General features: G+C 41.8%; 1 protein-coding gene across 1 annotated transcript; it reads left to right on the plus strand.

The window, feature by feature from the left end:
- The first annotated feature begins 5,415 nt into the window (after positions 1-5,415).
- LOC124703048 (protein FRA10AC1) lies at positions 5,416-11,817 on the plus strand. Its single transcript, XM_047235258.1, has 11 exons — positions 5,416-5,529; positions 5,994-6,061; positions 8,502-8,583; positions 8,689-8,772; positions 9,423-9,462; positions 9,964-10,009; positions 10,451-10,509; positions 10,621-10,688; positions 10,843-10,941; positions 11,014-11,084; positions 11,593-11,817. The coding sequence occupies exons 1-11, from the start codon at positions 5,471-5,473 to the stop codon at positions 11,670-11,672; spliced, it is 756 nt and encodes a 251-aa protein (XP_047091214.1). The 5' UTR covers positions 5,416-5,470; the 3' UTR covers positions 11,673-11,817.
- Positions 11,818-12,889: the final 1,072 nt, after the last annotated feature.

Raw genomic sequence — 12,889 nt, forward strand, 5'->3', positions numbered from 1 at the left:
GCACGACCGAGTACGAAAGTGCTACCGGATTGCAGGACTGGACGATCGACTACATCAACAACGAGATCTAATCTCGTAGGTTTTGGAATCTTCGAGGGTTAGTCTAACATACAACTCGTTTCTTTGATCTTGGTAGATTAGATCTTGCTTCTTCCTAGATTGGATCTTGGTTTTTGTTCATGTTCACGGTAGAATTTTTTTTTCCATGCAACAAACCCATCACCATCTCCGTCTCCCAGTCCTCCTGCGATATGGTCACCGACTTCTCCTTCGACACGATGGTACACGTCTTCGGTGGCGCCTTCGTCGGCGGCTTCGCTGCCTTCGCTGGAGCCCTTCTCTTCGGTGGCATGGCGCGACGGCGAGGGTTTTTCGGGTTGGAGGCTGGATGGGAGATTGAGCGGCTGGCGGGAGAAATGAGCGGCGGAGGGGACGGGGTTTTGGGGGGAGAAGATGTATATTTTATTGTTGTGTGGCTGACAGGCGGCTCCCACGCCCAAAATTTTCAGCCTCGCGAGGCGCCGGCGCACCCGATTCGCGCCCTTGGCGAAGGGGCCGACACGGGGTTGCCGGCGCTTCTATTGGGCTCCAAAAATCGCCGGCGCGAGCCCATTTTCGCCCCCGGCCCCCAAAAAGCTATCGGGGCCGCTATCGGGCGCGCCGGTGGAGATGCTCTAAAGAGTGTCTAGATACATATAATTTTAGACAAATTCACGATATTTTTTCATGGACAGAGGTAGTAGAAATGGAGCCTCTTTCTTGGGATGATCCAAGACATCCTTTTCTTGTCAAACCCTGCCAATTGGCATGACATGCAATGTGTAGCTAATATGGGTGACATGAAACTTAATTTGAGGTCTCGAACCCTCTCATCTTCTCTAGCACTTGGAGGCGCCTACGAGGCGATTTCGAGCTCATTCCCTCCCGCCGGCGAGCTCGCCGGTCCGCCTTGGCTCCTATGGCCCTCGTGGCCTCGGAGGAGAGCCGGACCGTGCCGCCGCGTCGGGGGGCGGGGTTGTAGTCCCACCCTCTGGTAGGTTAGGGTTAGGTTTTCTGGGGGGGATTCTGCGGTGGCGGAGGCAGTGTCCACCATGGAAATAAAGTCCCCCCTCTCCTTCTCCATCGGGTCAGATCCGGATCTATCGAGGAGGGTGTGGGGATCTGCTGTCTGAAGCTTCGGCTTCATGGAGAGGTGGTGGCGGCTGGTCCGGCGTTTCGGCTTCATGCGGCGGTGGCGGCGACTCTTTTGGAGCGGAGTTTGGCTGGTCCCGGGGAGGGGCGGTGCTCTGCTGGAGAGGCATACTGGAAGCAACAAGCTCGGTTGGTGGCTCGAGGTGGAAGGATCTGGCCGTCCTTGTGACGGTGTGGTCTTGATCCCAGATCTGGGGCGGAGGAGGCTTGGAGTGCGCCACCGTGAGGGTGGATGGCCTCCGACCGTGTTCTTTATCGGATCCAGATCCAACCCTAAGGGGTTGGTGGTCACTGCGGCTCGTCAACGCATTTCTGCTAGGAGCTTCCCCTGCTCCATGGAGAGGATCGAAGAAGAAGACGAAGATTTCATATGTTTTTTTCCTCTTTTTGATGTTTCTTCTTCGTAGTTTGGTGAGGCTGGCTGTTTCCTGTATCTTCTTCTTTGTCCTGTATTTGTATGGGTCTTGTACTGTGTATTTTCTTAACATATGAATACAACGGTCATATACCTTTGGGTGTACGTTTCAAAAAAAAAAAGGGTGTCATGGCGCATTCCCTGTCTAGCCTCTCCATCTGTACATGTTTACACTAGTTTTTTTGAACAGGGGTAGGTCCCAAAGGGACCTAGAAGCTTTCATTAAACAGTGGTGGTACAATTACAAGGAGGACCGCATAGAATACTGAAAATGCTAACAAGTCCATACTATTTGCGCAGAGGACCCTAGATAGAAATGAACAAAAGCAATCGAGTCCAGCTCCAGCACCACCGCTGGTACGCCTCGCTGCACAGAAAAGCACCGTACCGCCAGGGACGGAACCACTTGGGGTGGGGCGCCGGGAGCTTTCTGGGCAGGAGTAGAAGGGCCTCCGTCTTGACATCTTGGCCTGGAGGTTGATGAAAACCTGCTGTCGGCAGCCGAAGTGAACGACACCGACGAAGAGGTTGGGAGTGGTCGCCTTACGACCGTCGTGGACGATAGCTGACACAGAGCTGCCGTGAATGTACTCCCGGGAGCAGCTTCTTTGCTCCCCTGTCGCCAATCTCTCCGCCAGGCACTCAAGCACACGAGGGACTCCTTGGTCTCGTCCCCATGACGAGAAGGAAGAAGATGCCTCATACCTTGAGCTCCCGCAACAGATCGACAGATTGAAACTAGCTAGAACCTCCACATCTAGATCTAGAGGTCTGACCCCGAGCTTATTGAAGAGCTGCGCCATGGCTAGGTCGAGAAACAGCCGCAAACTCCACGTTTCCGCCGTCACCGAGATCTCCATCGCCGGCCACTGGATGCCGCTCGTCGACACCGGAGACACACAGCCAAACGGCATACCGCCAAACTCCACAAAGGGAAACACAGCTACAACTAGACTACTATCTACAGCAAAGACCCGGCCTCCCCTCTCCCAGTCACTCCGGCCGGCGAGGCCGCCGGAGGAGGGGGAGAGGGGAGCCGTAGAGCAGAAGGCGACTCTCAAGGCAGAGGTTTCGCGAGAGAGGGGATGGGGGAAAGTCAGTCCTGGTCATTTGTTTACACTACAAAGTATGAAACATAGAACTGGGTGAATTGGAAGTACATGGAGTCTAAAATATACTACATGACTAGCTCTGAAAGCTCAAATCCTCACACCACTGAACAACAAGTACGTAGGTATGAGAGAAAAAAAAAACACAATCAACAATTGTTGCTTTATCCAAAACAATTATGCACACCGATCAAATCTAATACCATAGGTTATTTCAGCAATAATTAAGGTAGTAATGCTAGCCATTTTTGATAAAATTACCCGGGCATAAAAATGGTGTGCAAAAGGAGCCCATAATATTGTCAACTGTGTAACCTTTAGTGCTTCAATAATCTAAGTACATAGCATCCAGTTTTGTAATCCTAGATATCTAGCGAAGTCCGCCCTTTGCTTAATTTTCGTGAGTGCTCCATTCTATCTACCTCTCAAGCTTTGATGTGACGACTCATCAACCTAAAGAAGTTCTCTTTACACACAAAGTGCCTAATGTGGATTCACAAAAAGCTACGCCATGAATAGTCTGATTCTTAATCAAAGCTGTTGTAGACTTGTAGTATCCTTCTTCTTTTCTCCTTCTACTCCATTCACTTTCAACGAAAAGGCACCTGAAAATCTATCAATTGCCAGATACCAACATGATGTGAAAGCTCATTGGAGGAAGTGACGTGTCACATGATTTGTTTGATTTGTTCCCAATCTAATCGGTTAGCAACAGGTGTCTGATGATGTGGGCTCATTTGGTGTATAGTAATATATGTTGTTTACTTTTATTTATTTACAGTTAATTAAAGCTTTTCTGATTACCTAACATGAAATTAAAATCCATACTTGATGTGTGTCTCTTCTTTTTTCCAGAGGTTGATGTGTCTCTTCTGCCACTCTTTTTTTTTCTGCGAGGATATCCTTTGCTCCTTGATAGTGCCAATGTCAAATGTTACCTCTGAAGCTAGTTACACTTTCAGATAAACATCACGTTTAACCTTTGCTTCTTGAGCAAAAGAATCTCATGATCTCGTCTCTCATCTTCACATGTTGTCATGCTAAGTGACTAGTTAACATACCAATCAAATCCTCTTTACTAGTGGAAACTGTGCGTGCATATATAATTGTTAGATACGTACTCCCTCAGAGGGAGTTCAATAAGCATTCATTCATTGATTCCAAATACACCACATAAAGGTAAGAATGTTTTCCATAGAACCATGAGGGTGATTTATGCTAAGAAATTTGCTGAGGATTTGAGAGAGAGAGAGAGAGAGAGAGAGAGAGAGAGAGAGAGAGTCTGAAGGAAAAGCAATTTCATCAATTCTTATGTACCAGGGAGTCATGAACCAAGCTGCTCTAGCAAATCCGCAAAGAAAGAAGAGATGGTGGTCCGATTCTTCCAAATTACACCTGCAACACAACTTACTAATATGCTTGTTGTACTTAAAGACTTACCTGCTCTAGATCCTGTAGGAATAGCTCTTCTAAAATTCTCCACCCGAATGTTTTTACCCTGGGAGTAATGTTTTTTTTCCAAATCAATTTTAGGAGTTGTTTAGTGTAAGTACTAACCCGTCTTGGTCTTGGTTCTCCTTGCACGTGCAACCTTTCTAGACATGCTCTATAAGCGCTTTTAGAGTAGTATTTGTCTGTTGATGTGAGCTTCTAGCATAAGCAATCTTCATCGTGTGTATAAATTATTGGAGTCCTTTTAATTGCTTATGCCATTTGTTCCTGAAACAAAGTGTCAATAAGCTGAATATTTCAAGTTTTTTTTGCTCAAGGAACCATAAGTCCTTGACTTGGCCTGGATAGGTGTAGTTGCTAGGCCGAATGATTAGAGATCGAGTGGTAGATTTGAGGCTAGTCCTCACACCAGGGTGTGCTCCAGATAGAGATTTGGCCCATAGTGATTTGATAAAAAGAGTGGGCCTTCAGAATGGGTAGAACTTTGAGAATAGATGCCCAGAAGGCAGATTTGGGGTATTTGAATTTGGACGCCAAATCGAGGAATCAAAGAAATATTTTGATTTCAGGACTAGATGAAGAAAGTTGTTTGGTTGATCAGCAAGTCTCCAAGCAACCATTAAGATAAGACCTTGATTTATAGCCTGCAAATTCCTAATGCCAAGCCTTCCTTCATTTTTGGGGAACAAATGTCTTTCCAAGCCCTAAGACAAAGACTTCTCGAATTTGATTTCTCTTTGATACCTGTCCACCAAAATTTTCTACTGATAGAAATGAGCTTTGCAATAAACAAATTCGTGAAAAGAATATTGGACATGTAGTAGACGGGGATAGAGGAGAAGGCATATTTAATTAACTCTAATCTAGCTGCATGAGAGAGTTGATCCGTTTATAAGTTGACATTTTGGATTTAAATTTGTCAATGACAAAGTTGTAAGCAACATTTCTATCTTTCCCGGGATTTAAGAGGGTGACCAAGGTGCACAAAGTTTGCATCAATATTTGGTACAAGTAAAATGTGCTGGATAGCTTGAGTAGTGGTGGTGTCGACATTCTTACTGAAAAGTATTCCAGATTTGGCCCAAGTGCAACAACACAACAGCATCAACAATAAAAGAAAAAAAGAATGTCGCCAGTGGGCTTGCAACAACACAACAGCATCTAATGTTTCGGCCCAAATGTAAACCTGGGCTTTCTACCCAAGGCAAGGCCAACAAACTGCCTAAAATTCCCGTGGAGGACCGACGAACGAAGGAGCACATCCGGAGACCTAAACCAGACGTGACGGGCAAAGGGGAGCGCGATGGCGGCGTCGCTGGGGCGGCTCAGATCCGCCATCTACGACAAGGAGGAGAGGAAGACGTGCGTGCGCATCCTTTGCCACTCTCTATGTGCCTCCAGTTTCAGTTTCCTCCGCTGTTTTGCTCTCCTTTCCCGTGTTAGTGCGGCACACATCGATTTGCTTAGATTCGAATTCTTGATGTTATACGGTTGTAAATACCGCAGTTATTAAGCCGTAGTTTATGCTCTACTTAGCTATTCGACCATCTATTTATCATTCGAGGAAGTAGTTCAGGCGCGTGATTTGACCTACCAATCGAATATGGCACGGGAGAGTGAGCTTCATTTTCGTTTTGGTTAGTGCGGCGCACATCGATTTGCTTAGATTCGAATTCTCGACGATACGGTTGTAAATACCACAGTTTAACCATAGTTTTTGCTCAGCTTAGCTATTTGACCATCTATTTGTCATTTGAGGAAGTAGTTCAGGTGTGTGATTTGATATTTTGTAAGGCTAACCGACCTCTCGGATTGGGTGGATGCAGGCAGTACCAGTCGCACATCCGGGGGCTTAATGCATACGATCGCCACAAGAAGTTCATGAATGACTATGGTATAGTTTGTTACGATTAACTTTGTTTTGCGGCTAAAGAGTTCCATGCTTGTGCCCAGTTTTTGTTGATTGGATTGGGGACGCTGAGGTCCTATTTCTCTGATGTTGGGCAAAATAGTACAGATTGGATTGTAGCAGGATAAATGAACTGTGATGTTAGGCAAACCTAATTAAATGTAATAGCACCAGCATAGCTCTGAGCTTAAGGGACCATGAAACTTTTAACTCGCAAACTTCGTCAAGTTGCAGTTGTGCTGTTACACTAAATAAATGGCACATCTACAGATGTACACATTATAATGCTCTCAAATTGAATGAGAGGTTCTGCCATGGGAGAACTCTCAGCTCAGGACAGCCTGCAAGCTCCAACTTCTTCAAACAGGCATCTGCTGCATTCATGGATACAAGGCTTTCCTTTCTGCATTGTAGCAGTAGCCCCTTTTGTTGCTGCTGTTGTATCTTCTTCAATGAAGGATCGCTCCTCCCAGTTAGGCATAACATGGATGACCGACACATTCAAGCTTGGGGAATATAAAGGCCCGCAATTTCAGATCAGTTGCTCCATTTATTTTTAGATATCTCAGGTTGGGTAACTGCTGAACTGGTGGAAATATCACACATGATTTGCAGCTTATCAAGTTCAGAATTTAACTGAAGATAAATGGGTGCCATCATGCCAAAGTGAAATACCTTCGACCAAAGAATCCCCCAACATGTAGATATTCCAGGTTATCTGGAGGAATTAGCTGCTCAAGGAACTCGCTATAGCTAACATCTGCATCTGGCTTAATAGTGCCTATTTGTCTTCAGTGAAATTGCCGAGCTTCATCAATTGCAAATCATATGCATTCCATCAGTTGCGCAGCTACCTAACTTGAGATATCTTCAAATAATTACCAACTATACTGTTATTGGCTGCTGCTGTACCAATTTCCCCAAGCCTGAATGGCTGGTCATCAATTATTATATGCCTAGCTGAGAGGAGTGATCCTTCACTGAAGAAGATGCAATACTAGTTGCTATGGAATGGTAGCCTTTTTGAAGTAGTTGGAACTTATTTCCTGCATTGAGGCCTTAGCGGAGATCTCCCACGACAACTTGGACATGAGATCACCAGCTTCAAAGTTTTTGTACAATGAATCTTGCTTGGGGATGGCAGAGAACATCATATTCCTCTCTGAGCTTTCAGTCCACAGATTTCAAGTTCTGGGTCTCAAGTGAGAGCTCTTTATAATGATTGCACCACACTGAATTTAGCTCTTCCAGTTCCAGTGCAAAGAGATCTCCCATTTTAGAGGTCACAAAGTTGACCTTCCACAGTGAAAACAAAACAAGGATAATTGCCTGTAATGAACTATTTATGTTCTCTGTCTTTGTTTCCAGAAACAACCAAATAATGAACGGTCTATTCTACTGTAGGAAAAATAGGGCCTAACTATGTTTGTCCGCACATGGATAATAAGTAGCTAATTTATCTATATTCTATATGTAACTTGCAACAGTAATGTTCCATCTTTTGTCAGGATAAGCGGCAGTACTTACAGAAGTACTTGTCATGATGCTCTAATAATGTTTGTGGCAGACTTCTTACTCTTTGTAATTAACATAACTAATTATCTGAACTTTTATGTAATTGAGTAACCATCACGCTTTGTAATCTGCTTGAACTGTTGGGTATCAATTTTTTCCTTTATTGTTTGCTCACAATCAGTAGTCAGATAGATGGTATGAGGAGCTTGCTTTAGGAATACCTTTTAAGCCCCCACCGCTTCAAAAGGAAACCGGGACTCTGGCTTATAATGAGTCTTTATTTGCTTTGTCTTGGTTTCCAAAAGCAACTGGATGATGAACAGTCCCCTCTACTGTAGAAAGAATTGGGGGCTACCGTCATGCATACATTTACTATGGATAGTTATAAGATGATATATCTGACTTGCTGTCTATCTTGGTGTGAGACAGAACCAAGTTTGCCATTTTTTTTTTCACTTGGAAATTGACATCCTGGTTCTCAGTTTAATGAACAATGTTGATATTTGTCTGTCAGTTCAGTTTTAATTGGATTAAGAACATTCTGGAACTGTTAACCTATACAAAAACTGTCTCGGATTTTTTTTGGGTTCTTCAACAAGTGAGTGGCGGGCATATTGAATTGCTAATTGTTGAATACAAGTGGAAGACTTTGCTGTAGACATAGGGGAAAGCTACTAATACAATGCATGAGAATAACGAAAATGAATTTCCATGTAGAAAATTGTGAAATAAGGGACACACAGCCCTCCTCATTGTAGAAAGAATTGGTATCGCACTTTTCTTTACAAATTTACTCTTTCAGCGACTGGCTTTAGTATTTATGTTGATGTAGAATTATAGATGCCATCTTCCTTCCTTCTATGATGCATGTTAGATGTACCACTGAAAAAAAAACTAACTTGTTAAACAGTTCAGTTTTATGGCCATGGGAAGAATGTTGATAACAGTTTACCAATCAAAACTGATAAAGATACACTGAGAGAAGGATACAGGTGAGATCCATCATTGTCCAGTCTACTTTTGTTAACTATTCATTGTAAAATATGTACTAGTGGTTTGTTGAATACTTAGTAATCCGTTCTTTAATTTTGTAAAAGATTTATTCTTTCTGACGAAGATGATGTGGATTCTACCTGGGGGAAGAGGCTAGTCAAGCGTTACTATGACAAGCTTTTTAAGGAGTATCCTTTTTAGTAGACGTGGTATTTAAATTGTTTTATCTTCTGAGAAACATTAATACGTTACATTTTTTCTTATATCATTGTGTACAGTAAGATGTTCAGCTATGTGTGGAAGAGTGTACAGTATATATTAATATCGGACAGGTTTCTTACATCCGCAGATCTTTATCCAAGTGCTTAATTAGCTCAACTCTGCAAATCCAAGTGCCTAATATAAGTAGGAATAACCGAATAATGCATATGGACACGATGTTAAGACAATACAGTATATACATATATATAATCTTTTTATCTGTCTTGTCAATATATACTTCGTGGTTGTCCCAACTGTACATAATGCTCCCATTGAATTTTTTTACATAAGACTCATTGCGAAGGAAAACTGTTCATGTGAATATTGCATGCCTTTATAAAGTTTCTTCATTTCTGATATTTCATTGCCATCAATAATATAACAGCAATATATTAATTTAAAATGACTATGAAGTTCTGAAGTCCTACCTTACAAAATGGGAACATAAAATCCTTCACATAGATTTGTTGTCCGAGGTCCTTGCATGCATTGAGATTGTCTTCAATGTGTGATCTATTATTCTTGTACAGTTATTGACCTTAAGTTTATTCTGCCTAGAATACTTAACTTGATATAGGTATTGCATTGCTGACATGTCCCAGTATAAAAAAGGCAAGGTATGGTGCTATGATTCATAGCAATATGCGCTAATCAGTCTTGTCTTTTTACTGGGTATGGTGCTCTTTTTCTGCAATTTCTCCTTGTTACTCTTGAGTGCCGTGGACGAGAGAGAACTACTCACAGCATGACTTGACTTCTAGAAGTATCTTCATCAAAAGAAAAGAACAATACTCAACCAACTGTAATATTCTTTTGTCATTTATTCCATATTCATAAGATTGGATGGGGTGTGCTTGGACAGCACTAAAATGTTTTGTGGTCATGGAACCGCACAGAGAATATTGCTTACCAGCACATCGATGTTTTCATTGCATGCTAAGGCCCGACAAGCACACAAATGCACACATAGATATGTGAGTTAACTTTTTTATTAGCTGAAATCATGTTGTTTGTCCTTAGTAAGTAGGAACGAACTGGAGAACTCATTTTGTTGTTGAAATTGTCTTATCCTTGAAAATGAATTGCAAAGTCTTTTTTTTTTTTTTTTTTTTTTGCAGATTGGATTGAGATGGAGAACAGAAAAGGAAGTGATATCTGGAAAAGGTATTTCTCATCTGTTAAGATTCCATGTACAAGGATTAACCTGAAATGTGACTGAAATTTAAATGGTACATGCATTTCTGTTGCTATTGAGTATTATAATGAACCATCTGGATTTAAATCTCGAACCTAGAAGATGGAAGTAAAAGATGGAACTAGAAGGAACTGTGCTTAAGGTCCATCGTAAAGAAAAAACTATGCTTAAGGTTTACCCAAGCTGACAGTTTCTTCTGTTTGGATTGTTAGATAGCTGGACTATATTCTTAGATGCAGCTCTTGACATACATGTTATGTCTTGCACAAAACACTCTGAAATAGAATAGTGCTGAGTTTCTTTATCAGGGTTGCCCATTCTTTTAAGGGAATCTTTTAAACTTGGTATGTTACTGCTTTATGAGCATCATATAAATTCCTTACCGATGGCTGGCAAATGCTTTTACACAGGGCAGTTTATCTGCGGCAATAGGAAGTGTGATGAAAATGTTGGGCTGGGTAGTTATGAGGTATGTTCATTTAGTCTTCTCTCTCGTTGCTGGTGCAACAATACTTGAAATCCTTTTGTTCATTTAGTAACTTCGCTTTATTGTATATGCATACTTAAATGTTTTTTTCAGGTGAACTTTTCTTATATCGAAGCAGGGGAGCAGAAACAAGCACTTGTGAAGTTGGTAGCTTGCAAGAGGTTAGCTAGTCCATTGAAATTATGCGAACCCAGTTTTTACCCACTACATTCTTTGCTCGGTTTTGCTCGCTTCTAGTCTCCTCTTGTCTTCTTTTTGTTCAAGAAAACACCCAATTGATTATTTATTTAGCTTGATTGCTGTACATTATGAAAGATGTGCAGAAAAGCTTGCCCATAAGAGGCAAAAAGAGAAAGAAAAGGAAATGAAACTTTCTGCTGAAGAGGACCTGAAAGAAAGGGACAAGAGAAAGAGGTACCTGTAGTTTCCGTGCACCCTCGGTATTTTATTACATCATGGTGTCTGACATGATTGTTCACACTGTAGAGAACATGACGACGAAAGTGAAGATACCACAGAAGACGAATCATCAAAGAAACGTAGCAGAAAGAAAAAAGGTAGAGTTGATTGAATTAACTTCTTTTAAAGTGATAAAGTGCTTGTAGTACTTGAAACAGTAGATCTTTGTGTGTGTGTAAAAATTCAAATGCTATTGGTATGTAGTTGTACTTTACTTAACCTATTCCGTTGTTGGGCCCTGTGGATTATTCTGTACACACACATGTTTATCTGGTTGTTTTTCCTGGGGTATTCATGTGTACGTCCTACGGTCATATGGTCTCAGGTTAGGGACATTACATAAGAGTTACTACTATCTTGTGCTGTGATAATATCTCATCAGTTGATTTGCTATAGTATTTGGTATCTGCTGTCAGCATGTAAGATGTTTACATATTTTCATTGGTAGACGAACGGAATAATGTAATGTGAAGTATCTCCAATCTGTATTTATCTATCCTCCAAAGTCGTGCTGGCTGGCATCATTTGCATGCTACTTGCTTGTATATGTTCTAAAGTATCACGAAAGGCATTAGCAATAAACCTAACGTGTGGAAAATCCTGCAGATCTCAAAGGGACTTTGAACAGGAAAGTGGGCAACAAAGATGACGACTTTGAGGAGTTTCTCGAAGGCATGTTCCCGTGACCCGGCGAAAAAGAAAACTGGCACCATATGTTAATATTGAGCGTGAAGGCTGTTGATATTGAACATGACTTATAATCTGTTGTTGCCTGGAAATATCATAAGGTGTATCACTCAGTTGTATTTTTATGCCTCCTGTAGTCTTGTATGACCTGTTGAGCCCTGTTGAGCCCTTTTGTAAGTTCCTGACAATTACTGTTTGTAGACACATGGGAATTCTGTTGCATCATCTTCTTTTGCTTACTATTATCTGATTTTGGTTTTGAAACCATTTTCCCTTTATTGGGCTAACTAGCTGAGCTGGAGAGTGACCATGTTCCGCTGAAATTGACAAATACAAATTTACAGAGTGACAAATCAGTTTTTTTTGGAAAGGGAGGCAAAAGATGTGGCCTCCATCCATTAATTAAGGAGAAGAGTTTTGACACTGGATTACTCTCCTAGGTGATCCAAAACTCCTACCAAAGCTTAGCCTCGCTCTTAATGATCAATTTTACAAAGATGCAATTCAATTGTGAACTTCAAAATTCAAAGCCTACTTGCGTTTCTTTTTTTCTACGAGTGGTATGCCTGGCATACGATAGCTTTGTAGAAAAGAATATGAACATCTATAGTACTAAATGCACACAATATGAATTCATGATGGTTCTAGCAATATTGATTTGAGATTAGAAATATTGATAATTTTTCCTATACAGTTGCTCTAACTTCAATTTTCTAACTTTGACCAAAAACCTATATGCATCCTATTTAAGAAAGGAGGGAGTAGATTACAACATCTGAAACTACCTTGGGAACAACTGAACAAGGGGCTCAGTACAACTCACTCCACAGAAACTCTAGCGGTCTAGCCTACTCTCTCGCAACTAGAATACTCGTTTATGATGCGGTTTGCCTCCAGAAGAGGGGAACATTGGTTCAGATTGTGAAAGGCTCTTGCATTTTGTTGTTTCCACAAAGACCAGCCGATGAAGATAATGAAAGCTCTGAACTTGTCCCGTTCCTTGATCCACTAGGACTCCCAGGTCTCGTTCACCTCCGGAATGACAACAACAATTCCAGCCCTTTGGAAACAGGTGAACCATGTCTCAAGAGCATAGACACATTGGGCCAGAATATGATCTATCATACTATCATGCTCTTGGAGATAGGAGAAGCACGGTTTAACCTCGTCATGGCATATATAATAATAGAAAAATCATAACTTCCTTTACCCAACC

This window comes from Lolium rigidum, chromosome 3 (genome assembly GCF_022539505.1).
Source record: "Lolium rigidum isolate FL_2022 chromosome 3, APGP_CSIRO_Lrig_0.1, whole genome shotgun sequence".
Taxonomy (NCBI): Eukaryota; Viridiplantae; Streptophyta; class Magnoliopsida; order Poales; family Poaceae; genus Lolium; species Lolium rigidum.